This window comes from Haliotis cracherodii, unplaced genomic scaffold (genome assembly GCF_022045235.1).
Source record: "Haliotis cracherodii isolate W230 unplaced genomic scaffold, xgHalCrac1.p SCAF_6, whole genome shotgun sequence".
Classification (NCBI taxonomy): domain Eukaryota; kingdom Metazoa; phylum Mollusca; class Gastropoda; order Lepetellida; family Haliotidae; genus Haliotis; species Haliotis cracherodii.
Window position 1 is genome coordinate 42,595,070 of NW_027266319.1, and position 27,081 is coordinate 42,622,150.

At 40.3% G+C, this 27,081-nt stretch overlaps 1 protein-coding gene across 4 annotated transcripts in view; it reads left to right on the plus strand.

The window, feature by feature from the left end:
• The window catches only part of LOC139446108 (putative adenosylhomocysteinase 3), a 165,640-nt gene that overhangs the window by 112,006 nt on the left and 26,553 nt on the right, over positions 1-27,081 (plus strand). For all 4 annotated transcript variants that reach the window (XM_071227387.1, XM_071227388.1, XM_071227389.1 and 1 more), the window contains 2 exons: positions 1,123-1,210; positions 2,108-2,208. In XM_071227387.1, the coding sequence (XP_071083488.1) occupies positions 1,123-1,210; positions 2,108-2,208 (189 nt within the window). The remainder of the gene's footprint in view (positions 1-1,122; positions 1,211-2,107; positions 2,209-27,081) is intronic.

Consider the following 27,081-nt stretch of genomic DNA (forward strand, 5'->3'; position numbering starts at 1 on the left):
ATTGAGAAATTTTAGAAATTTTTATTTTTTACGTTTCCATGGCAACAAGATGGACTTAGGTTCTGTGAGGGTAGGGTTCGTTTCCGGAGCATAGTTCATAAACCGTTCAATATTTTTTCATCAAACTTTGCAGGTCTGTCAGGTACATGCTGAACTGGTGCCTTTTGCTATTTAGATTTTAGAAATATTTATTTTTTACGTTTCCATAGCAACAAGATGGACTTAGGTTCCAAACTCATCTTTTTTTTACAATTTCCATGACAAGTTCCACCTCGGTTAAAAAAGGTTAGGGTTTGTTTAGATTTAATTATGTCATGAATTCTTCAACAAGGGCGGGGGATATAGCCACGTTAGTGGCAAACTCTTGTTCAATTTGATTTGAATTAAAAAAAATTCAATGCCTCTGGCAGATGATCTATAATTTGTCATTGAATATCTTCAATCATGGTGGTGTTTTGGCTTCAAATCATCTCATTAATCGCTATTTTCAAGACCCTTGAAGATAGGTCTTCAGCAACCCATGCTTGCTGTAAGAGGCAACTATGCTTGTCGAAAGAGGCAACTAACGTGATTGGGTGGTCAGGTTCGCTGACTTGGTTGGTGCATGTCATCATATCCAATTTGTGTAAATCAATGTTCATGATGTCAATCACTGGATTGTCTGGTCCAGACTCAATTATTTACAGACCACCGTCAAACAGACTGTTTTCCATCACTTAGTTTTGTGTCTCCTAAGTTTGATCCCTGCTGCTGGAAATACTGATGCGGAGTTGAAAGATGACTTTGTGGCTTGTTATAGCCTTGTGGTCATTGTGGAGTGTTATCATGCATCTACACATCCACTAACAACCTGAGACCTCAAGTCTTGTTTTCTTGTATTGATTGAGCATATACCTTGGTGAATGTGTTGGAAAATATAAGGATATGCTAACTGACATTGCCCCTGGAAAGGTGATAAATTGCATGATACAAAGTCGTCCTCCGACTGTACTGCCTGAGGAGATACAGATCTGCTAGCACGTTATGGCGTTAGAGACACAGAGTATGTACCTTTGATGTTGGCAGAATAAACATAGTGTTTTTTTCGTTAACGTTTTAATGTCAAATTTCTTTTTATTTCAGAAAAATTCCAAAGGTTTTGGTGACTTTTGTGTGAGAAATGTGGAACACAATGCATTTGGGAGGCGAGAGATTGAGATTGCTGAGCAAGGTGAGTTGAAGGGCAGTGCTGTCATGTTTAGGCGTTATTTGATGCATAGATGGCGTGACCTTCACACATTGAGTAATATTCTCAAAGAAGGAATTTCTAACTTGATAGAAAGATTCTTCCAATAAATTTGTTTGTTAGTTCGGGTATGTTTGATTGTGTTGTTTTGACAGTTTGTCTATTGTGTCCATTTCTTGGCTGTATCATTTCATGGCAGCGATGGATTGACATAAAAAATATATTGATGATGACTTCCATACTGAAAAACCACCACCATTTTATACCTGACAGCAGTCACCCATTGCTGTCTTCTTTCTTCAACGCCAGTGCTCCCTAGTCCCACACCTTCTACGCTCCCTACACACCTGTACTTTCCACACATGTAGACACCCTCATGACACTCCATTCCATACCTGGACAGCTCCCTAAACCTACTGGCTAGTCCTGTCCTGTCTACAGTAGCTTGTAACCCTTACCCACACTCAAAGTCAGTACAAGATTGAAAAACATGTTAGTGTTGACCTTTTATGATGCCCTTGGCCTTGAGCTACATCATTAGCTGATGGCTTCACAGAAGACAAGAATATTTGGATCTAGATGGCTTGTGGAATTAATGTTTAACAATGACATCGGATCTAAATATATCTTTGGGTGCTGTACATTCATGTAGCAGTAGTTTACCCCAGGCTACCTCAGTGAAGGGTGGTCAAGTTGGTAGAGTGGAATACCAGCTACTTTTGTCAGGAGGGCCCTGCTTCAGGAGGGCATGCATTGATGACTGCTTGATTCAGTCTCCTGTGGATTTAAGGTTCACTACATGCTGACTTTGTCATATTTTGAATATTTCAGAAACAAAGGGGTTTGAGTGTTGACAATGTTTTCATATATTGAATGTTTCAGAAATGCCAGGTCTTATGGCACTACGGAGAAGAGCCGAGGCAGATAAGCCCCTGGTGGGAGCCAAAATAATTGGGTGCACGCATATCACAGCACAAACTGCCGTAAGTAACCTCTTGCCTTTCAGAGCTTTTACTGGAATAACATCGTAATGTAGAAGAAGGGTATTTAGGTGACTTTACATCTTGATTAATCTCGTTTAAATCTTGTGGCATACTTTTGTTACTTATAGATTCTTTGATATCTTTTTTAAGTACAGTCTTCCATCAAGGAGCAGGCTTGATCACAATGATGAGGATTTGACTCCTTGGCTTTACTATAGTCATTTAGCTACAAATAACTCAGTCAATGGATAATAGGGCCTGTTTCTTGAAAATTGTTTACTTCATCCATTTTTTCCTAAAGATATTCATTCAACTCAATTAGCAGTGAACTTGCTCTTTTTGCTTTTATTGTTCTTGGTGGACTCGGTGATTCTTGCTACCCAAAAACTCAAGCACATTTGGTGCATCACAAACATGCTTTTAATGTTACTGTACAGTGGAGAAATGTTTCATTGATTTCAGGTAATACACGTATGTGGAACTAGAGATCAATATGTATAGAACTAACTCTGTTGTTGTCGAGGGGGAATTCAAGTTTACTTGGTTCAGTGATTGCTATATTGTTTTATTGTCTATAGAAGCAGTGTTTGAGATGAAGTATAAGAGCTTAGAACATTTACATACCTACACACCTCTCTACACACCTTGACACCTACACACCTGACACTTTTATACACCTACACACCTCTCTACACACCTGACACATTTACATACCTACACACCAGGGGTCGCTGGAAGATTTAAAATCCCAATCGGATATTTGCATTTCGGCCACGCCCCCTTCAAGTAGCATATTTTAGGACGACTTTTCACATACATAAGAAGTTGTTACGTATCCATAATATGATGAATTATGAATTGTTTAATTTTAAATTGTTTAATTCACTGTACAATTAATAACAAATAATATCATTTTAGAATTACATGGAAAACATACGTTTATTGCTGTTATAATAACAAAAGACGTATATATTGTATATACGTCCGTGTAATAACGATCTGTTTACGTAGTGAACGGTCTAATTAATATTCATGAGTTGTATTTCCTCAAGTGTATGCGTTGTAACATTTGGATCGAGACTATATCCCATATTTGGTTATCACGTGACCTCCGGGAAAAGATTTTTTTTTAAACTAAAGATTTTTTAAAAACATGACAGATAATATAATCACAAATACTAAAATATATTTGATAGCAATAGTTATTTGAATACTTTTTTCATCTGTGCTTTATTATTGACCATAACAAAATATGATATCGTACGTCACAGAAAGCAAAATGGCGGTCAATCAAAATTCAATATACGATAAGCTACTGAAAACAATAAAATCTGCAAATCCTCATTGTATGTCAACCAAGTGAAAGTCGTAAGCAATGACTTACAAAATGATCGTCCAGACTTTGAGGGTTTGGCAAATCTATTCGACTGAGCTGCATCGGTCGACTGGCTGTCGTCACGCTTTCGCTTTTTGTCTGAGGTTACGTATCGTAGCCAGGGACCCGGAAAATTTAAAATCCCAATCGGACATTTGCATTTAGGCCACGCCCCCTTCAAATGGTGTATTTTCGTATAACTTTTCATACATATTAAAAGTTGTTACGTATGGTGTTCCCTCGTTATTGCGACTTCGGTTACAGCGCGTGGTAAAGCATGGCTCCCAAAATTAACCAACATTTTTAATAAACTCAAGTTTTCCAATCACACGATATTTTCCCCCCATCTCAGAAAACATTATCAGCTGATCACCGCGATCACGTAACACCGGAAGTACCAGTCAACAAATCCGAACTGAGGTACGCAATTTAATCCTATCAATATAATATCTGGTAATAAAAAAAATGTTCACTGTTTACCTGTACTAGAGTTTGCAATATATATTCAATATTTCATTCAATAATTATAATAATGTTTACAATAATTTCGGCGAAGTGATCGCACAACTCACCGTTATTTACAGCAACCACGGACAGTTTACCGCTATTAATGCCTTTAAACGAACTTTAGTTGCAAGAGAATGGACGTATATCATAAATGCCGTACCATGACTCGCTAAAATCGAAATATATGTAGCACGTGAAGCCACTACGCTGACAGGTCAAAATTGTTCCATACATAAAAAAATATCCTGCATACCATCTGTACCAAAGTGCTACGCTTATGGTTCTTATAATTTTAAGCATATATGGTGGAAACTGCAACTAAAATAACACGATATTGGAATATATTATTCCTGATAAAATAATAGTTTCAGATACAATTTCTTCCGACCATTGCATCAAAATTCTTTGAAGATGTATCTTTGTGTACGTTTTACTGAATCACCGGTAGATTGGGAGAAAACGTGTGCACAGCTGATTGCTATTTCCGGCTTAGTTTACGAGAATCTTAATCTCTGCACATAAAACAATGTCTTGGAGAGCAGGAAATACATCTTAAATGGTAAATTATCATGCCTAGTGATGTTTTATATCAAATTTCATACTTTTATTGACCAAGTTTGCTATGCCTGTTTATTCACCTGAATTCGCTGAAGGGATACGATAACGCTCATCAATTATTTGGACTCCGAAGGTAGTGTTGTTTGTCTTTTAAAATGTCCAGACAGAAAAATTTAAATGTCCGGTAAGCAATATTTTAAATCGGACATTTGAGATTCCCAATCGGACATGTCCGGTGCATATGACCGTTTCTGGACCCCTGATCGTAGCATTGTGAGGATAATGAGGTACATCCACTTACTTACTTATATTGGAGATTTAACGTGCGCATCCATGATGCAAGGTATTTATGTACAGTTGTAAACACCTTTCACTCAAATTAACAAGATGTTCTCAGTAATTAATCCTCGACTCAGCGTCTCCAATCAGTGTCAACTCATTTTTTTGCCTAAATAAATTACAGTGATTGACCGCTTGGACTATCATGTAGGTACGATGTATTTACAGCAATCAAAACAAACAAAGCTTGTCAGTGTAGATAATCGTTATTGTGTTACGACTGCAGACAGAAACTGCTCGGTCCTAATAATGTCCGGTCAAAATTTAAGAATGTCCGTACAATCCTTTTTAAAAATCCGGACAGAAAAATTTAAATATCCGGTAAGCAAAATTTCAAACCGGACATGTCCGGCGCATATGACTGTTTCCGAACCCCTGCTACACACCGGACACTTTTACATATCTACTCACCTCCCTACACACCTCTCTACACCCCTGACACTTTTAAAGACCTACACACCTCTCTACACACCTGACACTTTTACATACCTACACACCTCTACCCACCTCTCTACACACCTGACACTTTTACATACCTAGACACCTCCACACACCTCTACCCACCTCTCTACACACCTGACACTTTTACATACCTAAACACCTCCACACACCTCTACCCACCTCTCTACACACCTGACACTTTTACATACCTAAACACCTCTACCCACCTCTCTACACACCTGACACTTTTACATACCTACACACCTCCACACACCTCTACCCACCTCTCTACACACCTGACACTTTTACATACCTAAACACCTCTACCCACCTCTCTACACACCTGACACTTTTACACACCTACACACCTCTCTACACCCCTGACACTTTTAAAGACCTACACACCTCTCTACACACCTGACACTTTTACATACCTACACACCTCTACCCACCTCTCTACACACCTGACACTTTTACATACCTACACACCTGACACTTTTACATACCTACACACCTTTACACACCTTTACACACTTCTACACACCTCTCTACACCCCTCACCTCTCTACACACCTGACACATTTACATACCTACACACCTCTACACACCTGACACTTTTATATACCTACACACCTCTACCCACCTCTCTACACACCTGACACTTTTACATACCTAGACACCTCTCTACACACCTGACACTTTTACATACCTACACACCTCTACACACCTGACACTTTTACACACCTACACACCTCTACACACCTCTCTACACACCTGACACATTTACATACCTAGACACCTCTCTACACACCTGATACTTTTACATACCTAGACACCTCTCTACAAGCCTGACACTTTTACACACCTACACACCTCTACACACCTGACACTTTTACACACCTCTACACACCTCTCTACACACCTGACACTTTTACATACGTACACACCTCTACACACCTGACACTTTTACATACGTACACACCTCTACACTCCTGACACTTTTACATACCTAGACACCTCTACCCACCTCTCTACACACCTGAACCTTTTACATACCTAGACACCTCTCTACACACCTGACACTTTTACATACCTAGACACCTCTCTACACACCTGACACTTTTACATACCTACACACCTCTACACACCTGACACTTTTACACACCTACACACCTCTACACACCTCTCTACACACCTGACACATTTACATACCTAGACACCTCTCTACACACCTGACACTTTTACATACCTAGACACGTCTCCACACACCTGGACACCTACACACTGTAGTAGGTGTTGTTATGAAGTAGGTGTAGGTTAGGAAGTAGGTGTTGTCTGTTGTCAGGAAGTTAGGTGTTATCATGAAGTTAGGTGTTGTCATGAAGTAGGTGGTGTCATAAAGAAGGTGGTGTTATGAAGTAGGTGGTGTCATGAAGTAGGTGTTGGCATAAAGTAGGTGGTGTCATGAAGTAGATGTTGTCATGGAGTAGGTGGTGTCATGTAGAAGGTGGTGTTATGAAGTAGGTGGTGTCATGAAGAAGGTGGTGTTATGAAGTAGGTGGTGTCATGAAGTAGGTGGTGTCATGAAGTAGGTGGTGTCATGAAGTAGGTGGTGTCATGAAGAAGGTGGTGTTATGAAGTAGGTGGTGTCATGAAGTAGGTGGTGTCATGAAGAAGGTGGTGTTATGAAGTAGGTGGTGTCATGAAGTAGGTGGTGTCATGAAGAAGGTGGTGTTATGAAGTAGGTGGTGTCATGAAGTAGGTGGTGTCATGAAGTAGGTGGTGTCATGAAGTAGGTGGTGTCATGAAGAAGGTGGTGTTATGAAGTAGGTGGTGTCATGAAGTAGGTGGTGTCATGAAGTAGGTGGTGTCATTAGGAAGTAGGTGCAGGTGTTGTCATGAAGTAGGTGTAAGTGTTGTCATGAAGTAGGTGTTGTCATGAAGTAGGTGGTGTCATGAAGTAGGTGTTGTAAAGATGTAGGTGTTGTCATAAAGTAGATGGTGTCATGAAGTAGGTGTTGTCACGAAGTAGGTGTTGTCATGGAGTAGGTGGTGTTATGAAGTAGGTGTTGTCATTAGGAAGGTGTTGTCATGAAGTAGGTGTAGGTGTTGTCATGAAGTAGTAGTAGGTTTTGTCACAAAGTAGGTGTTGTCATGGAGTAGGTGTTGTCATGAAGTAGGTGGTGTCATCAAGTTAGATGTTGTCATGAAGTAGGTGATGTCATGAAGTAGGTGTTGTCATGAAGTAGATGGTGTCATGAAGTTAGATGTTGTCATGAAGTAGATGGTGTCGTGAAGTAGGTGGTATCATGAAGTAGGTGGTATCATGAAGTAGGTGGTATCATGAAGTAGGTGGTATCATGAAGTAGGTGGTATCATGAAGTAGGTGGTGTCATGAAGTAGGAGCTGTCATGAAGTAGGTGTTGTCATGAAGTAGGTGTTGTCATGAAGTTATGTTGTGTCATGAAGTAGGTGGTTTCATGAAGTAGGTGGTGTCATGAAGTAGTTGGTGTCATGAAGTAATGTTGCTAGTGATGTCATTTTCCTGTTGGTATTGAAGATCTCATTCTCGTACCAGTATTGTTAATATAGTTCCTTTGATGTTCATGTGTTATTGTTCAAGCTATCTAGCAAGTTTTGTCATAATCTGTTGTAGATAGTTCAGATGGAATTGTGCTGAAACAGTATCATGATTTTATAGTGTATGTAAGACATGCTTCATCTAAACATTACAGCAACTGACACTAATGAGAATAAATGAGGTAGTGGTAAATGCATGTGAGAGAATTGCATTGCTGTGTGTATAACACTGCAGGGAACTTGGAAGGGAAAGTGTCTACATCAGATGGCAGCCAGTCTTGTTCCCATCACTTCTTGCCTGGAGTTAGCTGACTCCTTCCAACCTCACCACCAATAAGTGATCAATAAGTGACATCCATTGGTAGCACATTAGGCGGAAGTAATGACACTCGGACTCAGGGGGCGATGTGGTCAGGAGAAAGCACTTGTGATTTATGATGAGAGCATTGAAGATGAAAGTATGAGACATGAATTTCAATGTTAGTAACTGAGGTTTTTTTGCAACATCGACTACAGTTGTCTAATTTGCATCCAAATGAAGAGACGATACTACATTGATTTGCATGACATCCTATCATTACTGTCCCCAAAATCTGATTACAAGACATGGCCTTCATTATAGCATCACCTGTCCCTTTTTCAGCTTGGCTGAGTTCTGCCTATGCCTTCCTTATTTGACAGATATGCACTGATTTAGTCTTCCAATAATGAGTAGCCCTGCAGTTACTAAGAATACACAGAGCCATGAGAGAGGAGATGTCTAAATCTGTCAACAAGATTCCCTGTTTGTTTAGTAGGATGTCCAGGTGACTTGTAAATCACGTTGCTGGTAAATCACAACAAATGACTGGTTTGTATTTCACCTGGCTGTGTGATGCCAGTATTTTTGTAGTTGGTGTGAGCAATGAGATAAAGACAGCTGAAGTCCCTCCCTGACCCTCCAACCACAACAGCTTTAATGAGGGCTCATTAGACATACCAAAGGATGGGAATTAATGTCACTTGAATCTTCCCAAGATGAACTAACGGAAGTGGCTGGGACGAGACTGAAGCTCTGTTTGCTGTTGCAAGAAAAATATCACTGTGTCTTGCTGCTACTTAGAATCTTAATTTGATGAGGGGGCGTCTATGTTGCATGTTTCCCTATCAGTGCTATTAAATGCGATTCCTGAGTATCAGGAATAGAAATATGATTTCAGATTGGTGAAAGATTTATGTTCCTAAAGTTCAAAGGGCATCAGTAGCCACTAGTGTTGACATGTAGGAGTTTCAATTATTTTGGAGATGTCATGGACAGAGATGTCTCCTTTTGTGAGATGGAGATTTCTTTTCTCATCAGACTTTGTCCATTAAATGTTGATAGAGGTTTCCACTGAGAAAAAATCAATATGTGAATGAAACTTGTGTCTGGAACTTTTGTCATGTAATGTTTAGGAGGGATCTTTGTCTTTGAGGCAAGGGGAATGTTTTGGATGCTCTTGTTAATTAAGACTTAGCAGGTTTCATTAAAAAGGGAGACTGTCTTGTCTGTCCAGGACTGTTGTACTTTTGTTAGCCCAGTGGACAGTGGCACTACATCTCTCTGTGGAGGTCAGTGACACTACATCTCTCTGTGGAGGACAGTGACACAACATCTCTCTGTGGAGGCCAGTGACACTACATCTCTCTGTGGAGGTCAGTGACACTACATCTCTCTGTGGAGGACAGTGACACAACATCTCTCTGTGGAGGCCAGTGACACTACATCTCTCTGTGGAGGTCAGTGACACTACATCTCTCTGTGGAGGTCAGTGACACAACATCTCTCTGTGGAGGCCAGTGACACTACATCTCTCTGTGGAGGTCAGTGACACTACATCTCTCTGTGGAGGACAGTGACACAACATCTCTCTGTGGAGGTCAGTGACACTACATCTCTCTGTGTAGAAGGTCAGTGGCACTACATCTCCCTGTGTAGAAGGTCAGTGACACTACATCTCACTGTGTAGAAGGTCAGTGACACTCCACATCTCTGTGTGTAGAAGGTCAGTGGCACTACATCTCTGTGTAGAAGGTCAGTGACACTACATCTCTGTGTGTAGAAGGTCAGTGACACTACATCTCTGTGTGTAGAAGGTCAGTGGCACTCCACATCCCTGTGTAGAAGGTCAGTGGCACTACATCTCACTGTGTAGAAGGTCAGTGACACTACATCTCTGTGTGTAGAAGGTCAGTGACACTACATCTCTCGGTGTAGAAGGTCAATGGCACTACATCTCACTGTGTAGAAGGTCAGTGACACTACATCTCCCTGTGTAGAAGGTCAGTGGCACTACATCTCACTTTGTAGAAGGTCAGTGACACTACATCTCCCTGTGTAGAAGGTCAGTGACACTCCACATCCCTGTGTAGAAGGTCAGTGACACTACATCTCTCTGTGTAGAAGGTCAGTGGCACTACATCTCACTGTGTAGAAGGTCAGTGACACTACATCTCTCTGTGTAGAAGGTCAGTGACACTCCACATCTCTGTGTAGAAGGTCAGTGGCACTACATCTCACTGTGTAGAAGGTCAGTGACACTACATCTCACTGTGTAGAAGGTCAGTGGCACTCCACATCCCTGTGTAGAAGGTCAGTGACACTACATCTCTCTGTGTAGAAGGTCAGTGGCACTACATCTCACTGTGTAGAAGGTCAGTGACACTACATCTCTCTGTGTAGAAGGTCAGTGACACTCCACATCTCTGTGTAGAAGGTCAGTGGCACTACATCTCACTGTGTAGAAGGTCAGTGACACTACATCTCTGTGTGTAGAAGGTCAGTGACACTACATCTCTCGGTGTAGAAGGTCAATGGCACTACATCTCACTGTGTAGAAGGTCAGTGACACTACATCTCCCTGTGTAGAAGGTCAGTGGCACTACATCTCACTTTGTAGAAGGTCAGTGACACTACATCTCCCTGTGTAGAAGGTCAGTGACACTCCACATCCCTGTGTAGAAGGTCAGTGACACTACATCTCTCTGTGTAGAAGGTCAGTGGCACTACATCTCACTGTGTAGAAGGTCAGTGACACTACATCTCTGTGTGTAGAAGGTCAGTGACACTCCACATCTCTGTGTAGAAGGTCAGTGGCACTACATCTCACTGTGTAGAAGGTCAGTGACACTACATCTCACTGTGTAGAAGGTCAGTGGCACTACATCTCTCGGTGTAGAAGGTCAGTGGCACTCCACATCCCTGTGTAGAAGGTCAGTGGCACTACATCTCACTGTGTAGAAGGTCAGTGACACTACATCTCTGTGTGTAGAAGGTCAGTGACACTACATCTCTCGGTGTAGAAGGTCAATGGCACTACATCTCACTGTGTAGAAGGTCAGTGACACTACATCTCCCTGTGTAGAAGGTCAGTGGCACTACATCTCACTTTGTAGAAGGTCAGTGACACTACATCTCCCTGTGTAGAAGGTCAGTGACACTCCACATCCCTGTGTAGAAGGTCAGTGACACTACATCTCTCTGTGTAGAAGGTCAGTGGCACTACATCTCACTGTGTAGAAGGTCAGTGACACTACATCTCTCTGTGTAGAAGGTCAGTGGCACTACATCTCACTGTGTAGAAGGTCAGTGACACTACATCTCTCTGTGTAGAAGGTCAGTGACACTCCACATCTCTGTGTAGAAGGTCAGTGGCACTACATCTCACTGTGTAGAAGGTCAGTGACACTACATCTCACTGTGTAGAAGGTCAGTGGCACTACATCTCTCGGTGTAGAAGGTCAGTGGCACTCCACATCCCTGTGTAGAAGGTCAGTGGCACTACATCTCACTGTGTAGAAGGTCAGTGACACTACATCTCTGTGTGTAGAAGGTCAGTGACACTACATCTCTCGGTGTAGAAGGTCTATGGCACTACATCTCACTGTGTAGAAGGTCAGTGACACTACATCTCCCTGTGTAGAAGGTCAGTGGCACTACATCTCACTGTGTAGAAGGTCAGTGACACTACATCTCCCTGTGTAGAAGGTCAGTGACACTCCACATCCCTGTGTAGAAGGTCAGTGACACTACATCTCTCTGTGTAGAAGGTCAGTGGCACTACATCTCACTGTGTAGAAGGTCAGTGACACTACATCTCTCTGTGTAGAAGGTCAGTGACACTCCACATCTCTGTGTAGAAGGTCAGTGGCACTACATCTCACTGTGTAGAAGGTCAGTGACACTACATCTCACTGTGTAGAAGGTCAGTGGCACTACATCTCTCGGTGTAGAAGGTCAGTGGCACTCCACATCCCTGTGTAGAAGGTCAGTGGCACTACATCTCACTGTGTAGAAGGTCAGTGACACTACATCTCACTGTGTAGAAGGTCAGTGGCACTACATCTCACTGTGTAGAAGGTCAGTGGCACTACATCTCTTGGTGTAGAAGGTCAGTGGCACTCCACATCCCTGTGTAGAAGGTCAGTGGCACTACATCTCTGTGTGTAGAAGGTCAGTGACACTACATCTCACTGTGTAGAAGGTCAGTGGCACTACATCTCACTGTGTAGAAGGTCAGTGGCACTCCACATCCCTGTGTAGAAGGTCAGTGGCACTACATCTCACTGTGTAGAAGGTCAGTGGCACTACATCTCACTGTGTAGAAGGTCAGTGGCACTACATCTCTCGGTGTAGAAGGTCAGTGGCACTCCACATCCCTGTGTAGAAGGTCAGTGGCACTACATCTCACTGTGTAGAAGGTCAGTGACACTACATCTCCCTGTGTAGAAGGTCAGTGGCACTACATCTCACTTTGTAGAAGGTCAGTGACACTACATCTCCCTGTGTAGAAGGTCAGTGACACTCCACATCCCTGTGTAGAAGGTCAGTGACACTACATCTCTCTGTGTAGAAGGTCAGTGGCACTACATCTCACTGTGTAGAAGGTCAGTGACACTACATCTCTCTGTGTAGAAGGTCAGTGACACTCCACATCTCTGTGTAGAAGGTCAGTGGCACTACATCTCACTGTGTAGAAGGTCAGTGACACTACATCTCACTGTGTAGAAGGTCAGTGGCACTACATCTCTCGGTGTAGAAGGTCAGTGGCACTCCACATCCCTGTGTAGAAGGTCAGTGGCACTACATCTCACTGTGTAGAAGGTCAGTGACACTACATCTCTGTGTGTAGAAGGTCAGTGACACTACATCTCTCGGTGTATAAGGTCAATGGCACTACATCTCACTGTGTAGAAGGTCAGTGACACTACATCTCCCTGTGTAGAAGATCAGTGGCACTACATCTCACTTTGTAGAAGGTCAGTGACACTACATCTCCCTGTGTAGAAGGTCAGTGACACTCCACATCCCTGTGTAGAAGGTCAGTGACACTACATCTCTCTGTGTAGAAGGTCAGTGACACTACATCTCACTGTGTAGAAGGTCAGTGGCACTACATCTCTCGGTGTAGAAGGTCAGTGGCACTCCACATCCCTGTGTAGAAGGTCAGTGGCACTACATCTCACTGTGTAGAAGGTCAGTGACACTACATCTCACTGTGTAGAAGGTCAGTGACACTCCACATCTCTGTGTGTAGAAGGTCAGTGGCACTACATCTCTGTGTAGAAGGTCAGTGACACTACATCTCTGTGTGTAGAAGGTCAGTGACACTACATCTCTGTGTGTAGAAGGTCAGTGGCACTCCACATCCCTGTGTAGAAGGTCAGTGGCACTACATCTCACTGTGTAGAAGGTCAGTGACACTACATCTCTGTGTGTAGAAGGTCAGTGACACTACATCTCTCGGTGTAGAAGGTCAATGGCACTACATCTCACTGTGTAGAAGGTCAGTGACACTACATCTCCCTGTGTAGAAGGTCAGTGGCACTACATCTCACTTTGTAGAAGGTCAGTGACACTACATCTCCCTGTGTAGAAGGTCAGTGACACTCCACATCCCTGTGTAGAAGGTCAGTGACACTACATCTCTCTGTGTAGAAGGTCAGTGGCACTACATCTCACTGTGTAGAAGGTCAGTGACACTACATCTCTGTGTGTAGAAGGTCAGTGACACTCCACATCTCTGTGTAGAAGGTCAGTGGCACTACATCTCACTGTGTAGAAGGTCAGTGACACTACATCTCACTGTGTAGAAGGTCAGTGGCACTACATCTCTCGGTGTAGAAGGTCAGTGGCACTCCACATCCCTGTGTAGAAGGTCAGTGGCACTACATCTCACTGTGTAGAAGGTCAGTGACACTACATCTCACTGTGTAGAAGGTCAGTGGCACTACATCTCACTGTGTAGAAGGTCAGTGGCACTACATCTCTTGGTGTAGAAGGTCAGTGGCACTCCACATCCCTGTGTAGAAGGTCAGTGGCACTACATCTCTGTGTGTAGAAGGTCAGTGACACTACATCTTACTGTGTAGAAGGTCAGTGGCACTACATCTCACTGTGTAGAAGGTCAGTGGCACTACATCTCTCGGTGTAGAAGGTCAGTGGCACTCCACATCCCTGTGTAGAAGGTCAGTGGCACTACATCTCACTGTGTAGAAGGTCAGTGACACTACATCTCCCTGTGTAGAAGGTCAGTGGCACTACATCTCACTGTGTAGAAGGTCAGTGGCACTACATCTCTCGGTGTAGAAGGTCAGTGGCACTCCACATCCCTGTGTAGAAGGTCAGTGGCACTACATCTCCCTGTGTAGAAGGTCAGTGGCACTACATCTCACTGTGTAGAAGGTCAGTGGCACTACATCTCACTGTGTAGAAGGTCAGTGGCACTCCACATCCCTGTGTAGAAGGTCAGTGACACTCCACATCCCTATGTGTAAGTCAGTTCTCCATCAATTATTATGGTACACTGGTTCTGTTCTCAAAATCTTCCAGATGGCTGCTGGTTTTCATGGGGAATTAGTCAGCAAAGAGCCGGAGTCATAAGAAACTAATTACAATTTTATTTACAAGAACAATGAACAATATCTTAAATATAGCTGAGAGTGCCACAAAGAGTTGGTACAACCCTCTGGTCCGTGGGTGAGAGGTGTGCTTGGTTAGAGCGTCAAACCTCTACTGCCTAACATCTTGCTTCTGTATGTATTTAACTAAAATATAGAACAATTAAAGGAATATTATTGGCTGTTGATACACAATGGGGTGTGCCCTACAGTGAATGAATGGCGAGACAGAGAATGAATACTTAATCCTGTTGAACTGGCACTAATCTTGTTGACATATTTACTCGATGCTTGAAAAAAGTCATTATGATATCACAAGAGATGTGCTTGTATTGGGGCTGAACCATAATGAGTCAAAAATAAAGTATTTGCTGAATGTTATTCTAATATAGGTGATGACAGTATAAAATAGTTCAAGGCAATCAATAAAACTATGGAGACATAAGTTTTGTCTTATTCAATAGTATATCTGGTAGATGGAATCTTGTTACCTTAGGCTAGTATTTATCTAAAAGCTTTTTAAAATCTAGTTCACTGTGTAGACATAACTTTTGTCTTATTGAATGGTATGTGAAGCACATTTCCGGTTTCCCCTGACGTGATATTGCTGGAATATTGCTAAAAGCGGCGTAAAACCGTACTCACTCACTATTGAATAGTATGTCTGGGAGATGGGTTTGTGTTACCTTAGGCTAGTATCTATCCAAGGCTGTAACTGAAACTACTTATATTTTGTGTCTGCATTTTTTCTGGATCCTAATATATATTACTTGCTGTTCTATAATTATATGAAAATTTGTATAAATGTTACGCCATGATAATGTCTTAGACTAGAGAAAATGTGCATAAAGAAGTGCAGAAAGTAGAGAAAGGGAATATATTACTGTTATACAGAAAATCTGTTGATTGTTTGTCATATATAGTCAGGGTGATGAGGTGAGATGTAGCAGTACAGGAACTGATAGTTAAATGCTTGTTAATTGAAAAGGATATTCTGAAGCTAGTTTCCTTCGACGAGACCCTAGACTGTATCTGGTTCCTGCAGCTTGTTTGGTGTGTTCATTGTATTTAACAGAGCAGCATCTTTGCATATGTCGTGTGTCAAAAACACAGTAGTTGAACAGAAGGATGACAAATCATTCAGAAACATTCGCGCGAACGCACCACTTGTTAAAATGTTGTGTTCTGGACAGCACGTGGCGCTCGGGCTGCATGCGCAAATGAGTGCGGCAGGGAACTCTGTCCCTAGCCTTGTGACTTGTACAGTCATGCTTGGTAGAGAGCAGCCATGTTGACGGTGGCTGCCTCTGACAGTGTCAAATCAGGGCACAATGGTCGTATTTGTAAAGTAAAATGAGAACTTTAATAAAACAAAATAAGGGTTTTTTCATAGTCAAATAAGGACTGAAATATAGTCAAATAAGGACTAAAACATTGTCAAATAAGGACAAATCGTGGTAAATAGTTATTTTAGAAATTGTTTCTGAAATCATGGGTCAATTCAAATATGGTGTAAATTTGTGTTTTACTTATTAAACAGACATTAACTTTAAGTTTTGTTGAGTTATAATTTTAGACTTCCACTGCGTATCAAAATGGTAGCAGAGCGTGGTTACCATACCAATAGTTGATAAATCACATGTTGATGTGATTTGAACAGACAGTTTAGTTTCATTGTACATAGTTTCGATATAGCATAGTCAACTGGAAATTGGGTGTATGATAAAGCACAGGTGGTAATTTGTAGTGTTTATCCAACAACTGTTACCATAGTATTTATACACTGTTTGTTTACCCGTGTACATTGGCGTTGGGTATTATGTTGAATTTTTATCAGAAAACTTGATCACGCGTTAGCTTACAAACATGTCCCATACTAGTGTAATCTCTCTCATAAAGGGGAAAATGGACAAAACAGAGCTTACACTTGATACAATTGCAGACATACCTCTGCCTGAGTCTGATGGTATTTCAAACAAAACAGATTATGAATCTACAATGAACTCTCTGAAGAGGCAAAAAATGATAGTTAAATCAGCTTTCACAAAATCAAAAAATGCTTTGGAGAAGCTAGTTGATCAAGGAGATATTCCATCACGAATGGAAGTTCGGGAAGCTATAGACAAATTAAACAGTTGCCAGCTAAAGGCTTTAGAAGTTATTGTGAACCTGTCAGAACTGTTTGAAGCTGTTGGTGATAAAAACAATATGGTCAAGGTCACACAGGAAGGTGAATTATTAGAAGAGGTAGGTACTAAAGCTCAAGACGATGCACAGGACTACCTCAGAAATAGGTCTGATGCTATTTACAAATATTGTCTGTCACAAATGTTTAATTCTGAAAAGAAGGTAGAAGTGAAAGATGTTCCTGTAAAAAACGCTTCCTGTCATACGAAATCAGTCGGTGGGCAATCAGGTTATCAAGTAGAACCACATCATGAACCGGTTCAGATGGTGAGGCAGCATTCAGATTGTTGTTACAATCGTAGGGCACCTACACTTTCACACAGTTATGATATTGGTAAAGACATGTGGAAACAGTTGAAGCGTGTGTCCATCCCTGTCTTTACTGGAGATGTCAAATCTTATGAAGCCTGGAAAGCTGCATTTATTGCTTGTATAGACAAAGCACCTGCCACACCAGAATATAAGTTGCTTCAATTGCGCCAGTATGTTAGTGGTGATGCAATGAAGGTCATTCAAGACTTAGGTCACAGCGCAGCAGCCTATGGTGTAGCTCTTGAGAGACTGGAACGTAAATTTGGAGGAGTGAGACGTCATATTGCTCTCCAATTGGAAGATATTTCATCCTTCAAGCCAGTGCGACCTGGTAATGTAGAGGACTTTGAACGGTTTGCTGATATGCTGGATGTTGTGGTTGTAAACCTAACGGAGTCTGATAGGTTAGAAGAGTTAGGCAATGGATCTTTGTATGTACAGATTCTGAAGAAAATGACGGAATCCATGATCAGTCAATACCAAAGATAGATATTTGAAACTCAACGACAGGAGTCCGTTGAAGCATTGCGTGAATGGGTTTTAATGGAAGCAGAATTCCAGATCATTGCTTCAGAAACCATCAATGGGTTAGCTGTTAAAGGAAAGACAATATACCATAAAGGTCCAAACAAATCCGGGTCGTTCTTTGGTAACAAACAGTCTGAAAGAGATCACAGATGTCAGTTGTGTCACATGGACAACCATGACATTGTGACATGTAGGAAGTTTAAATCGATGACAGTTCCCAGGAGATGGGAAACTGTCAAGCAGTTAAACCTTTGCTTCCGTTGTTTTGGTTTCAGTCACTATGGCAGAACCTGTTGACGCAACACCAAGTGTCCTGCATTACATAATCAATTACTTCATTCAAAAAGAAGTGTAGCTTATAGTAACAGTGACAATACTCAAACATCACTGCAATTTGAAACGAGTTCAGAACATGAAGTTCCAAAGGTCACAACAATGTCGTCCACAAAATCTGATATTTCTATGCTCCTTTCACTTCGGACTGTACCTGTTGTTATTAAAAATGGACCAAACAGAATTGTTGTAAATGCATTGTTGGACGATGCAAGTACACAAACCTACATTAATGAAGATGTAGCTTCACAGTTGGGGTTAGTAGGTTAGAGGCAAGATGTCTCTGTCAATGTCCTAAATGGACAAAGTGAGAAATTTCAGACCACAGCTGTTCGATTTGGTCTTGAAAGTATGGATGGGTCAGTGGATGCGACAATGTCTGTGTTAACTACTACTCGCGTCACGGGTCAAATGCAAGTTGTCAATTGGCAAAAACATTGCAAGCAGTGGTCACATTTGCAACATATTCAGTTCCCAAAGGTGAAAGCCCCTCACATTGTAGATTTACTCATTGGAATGGATTACCTGGAATTACATCGATCTTATGAGGATAATAGCCAGACTCACTCCTCTTGGGTGGACATGTGTTGGATGTATTCCTGGAGATTCGGGACATCAGAGATCTTATAGCACTTACTTCTCAAATGACAAAGAGCTTGAACTAAACTATATGCTTCACAAGTTTCAGTCATCAGAACCAGTCTTGACAAAGCAAGATGAATCGATTGTTGAGTTTGTGCAACAATCTGTCACTTATGACAATGGACAATACCAGATAGGTATACCTTGGAAGGCAGATTTCAAGTGTCTTCCTGACAATTACAACGTGGCCTATAAACGCCTCTGTAATACAGAGAAGAAGTTGTCATAAAGACAAAGCTGTAGCTGAAGCATGTGATCAGACTATTTCAGACTACCTTGCAAAGGGTTATATTCGGATTGTAACTGCAAATGAAGATACCTCTTGCAGTCAGTGGCTCTTACCACACTTTCCTGTAGTACGGCCAGATAGAAGTACAACCAAAGTCAGGGTTGTTTTTGATGCTTCAGCGAAATGTCAGGGTATATCATTGAATGATATCATACACCAGGGACCAAAACTTCAGGGTGATTTGTTTGAGATACTTCTTCGATTCCGCAAATACAAAATAGCTTTGGTTTGTGACATTGCTGAAATGTATTTACAAATAGGAATTCCATCCAATGACCGTTCATACTTTAGGTTCTTGTGGAGATCATTAAAACAATCAGAAATACCACAGATATATGAATTCCAGAGAGTAGTCTTTGGCATGAATGCTTCTCCTTTTCTGGCACAATACATTTCTAGGGAAAATGCAAGGAGGTTTGAGCATCTCTTCCCAAAAGCTGCAAACACTGTTTGTAAATCCACGTACATGGACGATGGTATGGATTCTGTTCCAGAAGTGGATGATGGTATCGAATTGTACAAACAATTTACAGCCTTGTGGGGAAAAGCAGGAATGCGATCCAGGAAATGGTTATCAAATTCTCCAGAGGTCCTCAGACACATACCAGTTGAAGATAGAGCATCCGAGGTCAACTTGACACAGGATAAGTTACCGTTAGCAAAAACACTAGGTCTTGTCTGGCTAGCTCAAGATGATGATTTCTGCTTTCACAGTCCTAGGGTGGGAGAGAACTTGATACTTACCAAGAGAGGGTTTCTTAGAGAGATAGCAAAATTGTTTGATCCCCTTGGTTTTCTTGCTCCATTTCACATCAGGGCAAAAATTACAATGCAGAAACTGTGGTTGTCAGGTATGGACTGGGATGAAGTGGTTGAACATGATCTTAAAAAGGAAGCATCACAATGGCTCACAGAGAGAAGTCAGTTAGATGGATTACGGTTTCCCAGGTGTTTGAACCTTGATGACAGAACAACAAAACTACATGTATTTGTTGATGCATCTGAGGATGCATATGGTGCAGTCTTATATTCTGTCAATACTAATGAAAACGGTGACAATTCAAGCCAGCTGGTAGCAGCTAAAAGTCGGGTTGCTCCTTTGAAGTGTGTAACCATCCCTCGACTTGTGTTAATGGCAGCTGTGTTAGGAGTTCGGTTGATGTTGGCTGTTTCGCATGCCCTTGAAATTAGTATTTCCACTTCAGTACTATGGACTGATAGTCTTAATGTGCTGTGTTGGATCAAAAATCACAGCCGTTATTTCAAGTCATATGTAGCCAACCGTATTGCTTTCATACAGGAGCATACTGATACCTCTCAGTGGAAGCATGTTCCATCAGAACTAAATGCTGCAGATATTATCACCAGAGGAACATCAGTTCAGAAATTGTCCACTGCATCTTGGAAATATGGACCAGAATTTCTGCAGTGTGATGAAAGCAAATGGCCTGAACAAACTGTGAATTTCAGGACATCGCATGAATCTGAAATGAAAAAGAAAGATACAAAACAATCTGTATCCCTAGTCACATTTGTTGATTCAGTTTGGTTACTGGAACCTTCAAGATTTTCCGACTGGAAAAGGCTTACACACAGTACAGCATGGGTGTACAGATTCATCAACAATACTTCTGTTAAATCAGATGAAAGACAGTTGGGTTGCTTAACCACAGAAGAAATTGCTGATGCTGAAAAGCACATCATTTGTAATGCACAAAAAGATGCATTCTCAAAAGATTATTTGGCGATAGCAAATGGAAAGCATGTTTCCAAAGGTAGCAAACTCATTAATCTTCATCCTGTTGTGGATGATGATGGTCTCCTTAGGTCTGGTGGCAGACTCAAACATGCAGATTATTTGCCGTTCCAAACAAAATTCCCAATTATTCTGCCTAGAAAACACTGGGTAACGAAGCTGATTGTCAAGAAGCATCATGAAGATGGCAATCATGTTCTTGGAACAAACCAAGTGCTTGCTGTTTTATCCTCTCGTTTTTGGATAATTGCCGGTCGAGAAGAGATTCGTGAATGGGAACGAGAGTGTTCACATTGTCGTCGACAAAAGGCAAAGCCAGCAGCTCAAATAATGGCGCCACTTCCAAAGATTTGTTTGAGGTACTCTCTTAGAGCTTTTGAGCAGGCAGATGTTGACTATGCTGGGCCATTTCTAACGATTCAGGGACGTGGAAAATCCAGACAAAAACGTTATTTGTGCCTCTTCACTTGCTTAGCAACCCGAGCAGTACATTTGGAGATGTCATATGCTCTAGACAGTGATTCGTTTCTTAACGCATTCTACAGAATGGCGAACAGACGAGGGCTACCCAAGGAAATCTTATCTGATAATGGCACTAATTTTGTTGGAGCTACAAATGAGCTGAAACAACTTGTTGCTAAACTAGATACAGATACTGTGAAGTCATCTCTGGCGAACAGAGGTGTGATCTGGAAATTTAATCCTCCTCATGCTCCAAACTTTGGTGGAGTTTTTGAATCAATGGTTCGGGCTGCGAAGCGAGCAATATATGCCATTCTTGGATCTGGAGATATAACAGATGAGGAATTGATGACATCCTTTGTTGGTGCTGAAAGACTTATAAATTCTCGCCCTTAGACATATCAAAGTGCTCACCCAAATGATGAAGTGCCTTTGACGCCAAACCATTTTCTACATGGTCAAATGGGTCGAATCTTTGCTCCAGATTCTGTAGATGTTACTCCTTTTAATCCAAGAAGAAGATGGAGAAGAGTACAGGAACTTGTACGTCATGTCTGGAAACGCGTGATGAAGGAATGGTTGCCTTCACTTCAGACAAGAAAGAAATGGTTTTCCCCCCGCCGGGATCTACAAGTGGATGACGTGGTTATCATCATATCACCAGAAGCACCTCGGGGAAGCTGGAAGCTCGGGATCATCACGAGGACATATCCAGGCACAGATGGTCATGTGAGAGTTGTGGACATTAAAACAGACAAAACTATAATAACGAGACCAGTCACAAAAGTTTGTCCTCTGGAATGGACACAAGGTGACAGACGGGAACAAAAGACAGAAAAGGATGAAGAGGATGGGACGAACAGAAAAGAATGAAATGGGAAGGACAGATGAACAATACAGAGGACTAAACAGAAGAGGATGAAGAAATCAAAAGAAAACAGATATAGAAGAGGAACAAGGACACGTGAGTGAAAAGGACATTCTGATTACTGACATTTACAGGAAAATGTTTGTGTTTCTCAAGGACTTCAGATTACATTTGTGATCGTGCGATTAAAAAGTGTTTCTTTTTCAGGATGAACTTTAATTGAACTTTGAATTGTTTATTTTTCAGAAAAGTGAACATTAATGTGTGATTGTTGTCAATGTTTATTGCTTGAAAATTGTGTTATGATGATTATTGTAGAGTTATGATAGACATTGGACTATCATAGTGGGGGGAAATGAACAGAAGGATGACAAATCATTCAGAAACATCCGCGCGAACGCACCACTTGTTAAAGTGTTGTGTTCTGGACAGCACGTGGCGCTCGGGCTGCATGCGCAAATGAGTGCGGCGGGGAACTCTGTCCCTAGCCTTGTGACTTGTACAGTCATGCTTGGTAGAGAGCAGCCATGTTGACGGTGGCTGCCTCTGACAGTGTCAAATCAGGGCACAATGGTCGTAATTGTAAAGTAAAATGAGGACTTTAATAAAACAAAATAAGGGTTTTTTCGTAGTCAAATAAGGACTGAAATATAGTCAAATAAGGACTAAAACATTGTCAAATAAGGACAAATCGCTGTAAATAGTTATTTTAGAAATTGTTTCTGAAATCGTGGGTCAATTCAAATATGGTGTAAATTTGTGTTTTACTTATTAAACAGACATTAACTTTAAGTTTTGTTGAGTTATAATTTTAGACTTCCACTGCGTATCAGTAGTACAGTGTATCATCTACACAAAGTAAGCAGTGATAGATACACATTGGTTCTGCATTTATTCCAGTGTGCATATATTTTTAGACACAACTACCAAATTGAACCTAATGATCTGTACTTTGGGACTAGTTGTCTACTTTTGGAGGAGGGAAAATCAGGGTAAAGTCGGTCAACAGTATGATCAGTTCAGTTGGACAATTCAAAATGGATTCCACAGCCGCAAATTGTAGTATGGTATTATCGGTGGTTCGAGAAGGGAGCTAACTCTGTTTGCCTATTCAAAATTTTGAGGTGGGCTCACATTCGAAACTAAACGCACTTGTTGTTGAGAATATATACTACGTAAACAAACCTGCATTACAAACTGCTATTTTGTCTGTTTAAAATAAGTATTATGACTTATAATTGGATTAGAATTGGCGAAGACATTACATCAAAACTCAGTTATTCCTTTTATGGAACAAGTTCTCGGAAACGTTTGAGGCTTGTATCATGTCCGAGATCAATTCAAGTGTAGACATATTTTCAGGCGTATATAGCCACAAAAACTTATGATTAGATTGATGTGTTATCCTGGCAAAAGTAGAATGAGTGGTATTGCCTCTGTAAATTATATTTGAAGTAGATCTAAGTTTCTTGCTTTGTAACTATTTTTGCAGAACTAGTGTGGTCAGCTATGATGACGTTATTCAAACTTCAAAGACTTTGTGTGCCTGTTACGACGTAAATTGTAATAAAAAGGTAAATTATAATACTTGCAGCAAATTGTAATAATTTTGACGTAAATTGTAATAACAACGTAAATTGTAATATGCAAATTGTAATAAAAATTGACGTAAATTGTAATGATCTCTACTTGCGGTAAAATGTAATAAATTCTTACGTAAATTGTAATAACCTTACTACCTTAGTGTCCAAGACGCCAAATGACTAGAAATGATCTTTGTCAGTTGAGCTTGCGTTTCACATGTACAATTCGAGAAATACTGTGTATGATGACAAAAGTTAGGGATGGTTGGTATAGGCTTTATCGACAATCGTCATTCTAGGGTCGTGTCAACATCGATAAATTTAAATGACTGAAAGATCCATCCTCAGGTTCAAAATGATGGGTTACACAAACGTATATTCGACAAATAACTTAATTGTGACATATTGTTCAATACTCTTATAAGGCTATTCAAGATTTTTTTGGCATGACTTGCTTCAACTGTACGTTGACCAGTTCGACACGACTGAACGAGTGATGACAAAGTGTACAAACACAGGCTGGTCAACCAGTCTGTCGATTTGCAGTGGTAACGCTATACGAGTTGATAAGGAGTACATGATCCTTTTCTTTAAACAAACGAGGGAATTTAATCATATTTATATTTTGACGAAGAATTCAAATACAACAAATGAGTTGACAGATCCCGTGCATACACAAATAACATTCGGTGTCTTCGGAGTATACAATTTATCATAAATTTCTTGCAATCAATTGCTGCAATATATCTGCTTGTATCCAAATGGAAAGGAATTGAAAATTAATGATGAAAATATGTTTTGTCACTAAAGTAAATTTTCTCTTTGACCTTGAAACGTACTTGAAGATCATTAAACTCGACAATCGTTGGTGGATTGCGCCAAGAAACCTTGATACGAAATATATACGTACAATAATCCCCTGAAAACATAACCTCCTCTGAAAGATTAAGAGGATTAAAGTAATTTGGGCTAACATCAAGCACTGTAATAACATACTCTCTTAAAATTCCAATGAAATGACTGGTGACTTACCAAAAAGTCAAATTATATTTTGCTCCGATTGTTCTAATTGCCTACCCTTATCATTTTTTTTTATGAAATTGAGTTAAAACTTCTAAATTTGAGACTGCAATATATGTCTTCAGAGGGTATTTCATACACTATGTAACAACTGTTTTACCCCATTTCAAATTTGGTTTCATGCTGAATCGCTCTTTTCAACTACTGCTAACACACTTTAAGGAAAGCATCCCAAACATATATTTTTATATATAAATACATTGTGTTGATAACCGCTTACTTAACCTACAGAAATAACACTCCAGAGAGTTTATATATATACAACAATGTTCGATATATCAAGTTTCAAAAAGTTCTCACACCCCACACTAAGTCATATTTAATGATGATTGTACGATAAATGCTGTACCAAACGTCTCTAAACAGTTTTGTACCTTTGTATCTATATGTATCTCCAACTGTTCGGAGTATATCTACAGGTTTGTGTTTCTATTTTATCTTTTAAAATACGAGCTCGTATCTTACTTTGTTAATTTGCTTCATTTTGTATAACCTTTATTTGCTCGTAGCAGCATTTTTGTGGGACCTCTCACAAAGTAGTGTCACTCATATGTAGAAGTACAGTCATAGATCTGATACCAATGACATATAGATGTCGTATTTACTGGCATACATACATACATACATACATACATACATACATACATACATACATACATACGTAAACACACACAAACACATACATACATACATACATACATACATACATACATACATACCTATGTGTGTATGTGTTTGTATGTATGTGTGTGTGTTGATGTGTGTTTGTGTGTATGTATGTGTGTGTGTATACTGATGAGGGCATAGTATCGGAGATGAATATAATTTGGTTTCTTAGTTAGTCACTATTCTTTTCATTGCATTGTTAAGAAGGTATGCCATAATTTCAATATTTTATTACAGTGCTTGATGTTAGCTGGAGTTATTTTAATCCTCTTAAACCCCGCGAGAAGATTATCCTCTGAGGTAATTTTTGTTCGTATATATGTCACAAATTAGTGATAACTTATGAAAAACGTAATTATCTGTTTCGAAAATTATGTACCGCATTATGTGTGAGGTACCAAATTTGGTATCACGGTTGCTTGGCGCAATCCACCAACGATTGCCGAGTTTAATGATCTTAGAATACTCTTCGTTTAAGGTCAAAGAGAATATTTACGTTAGTGACAAAACCCTTTTCATTATAGATTTTCCATCCTTTCAATTTTGATCAAAACAGATATATTTCAGCAATGATTGATTGCAACAAATTTATTATACATTCTGTTGCTCTTTGAAATTCAACAAGACATGCCTGAAGATACCGGATATTATTTGTGTATGCTTTGAATTATGATTTCGTGCCGTTATCATGATGGATTCTGTTTTTGTTGTTGGGGCAAGGAGTTATTATCCCAGCAAAAGTTGTCAGTAAGTTGTTGTTAGTTCTTCATGACATATGAAAGGAATCCAACAGTTACATTAAATATACTTCTTCCTATGAAAGGAAATATTTTATGTTATATTAATGATCCATATGTTAATCATACATTGCTACAAATATTGCATAAGTTAACATGGTTTGCATTTATTTATTATTATTTCTTTATCTGTGAGAAGTTCACAGAGATCGAGAGTACACAATACCTAATAGTATATGCAATGTAGGTAAAGAATATCCATGCCCCTCTTTTGATATTAATAAAAACATGGTATATAATTTTATGTATTAAGTATTCTCCTTTCCCATGCATGGGAAATCTATGCTGCATTTGCTGACAACTGTTTTTTTCCTTTGACATTGCACAGGAGATCTGACACTCATTTGTTGAAATTTGAATTCTTCGTCAAAATATAATGTATAAATAAGTTTGAATTGTCTCGTTTGTTTCAAGGAAACGGTCATGTGCTCCTTATCAAATTAAGTAAACCTCCAATGCAAATCGACATAATGTCAGGGTCCGGTTGCACAGAGCTCTCTTCGGTAACTCGTAACTCAAGTTATGGCAATGGACTCCTAGCTAAGCTACTATTGGATGATAAATCAATTAACCTATTTGTCAAATAGACGTACCTAATGTAATCCATCATTTTTAACCCGAGGATGGATCTTTCAGTCATAACTTTCGATGT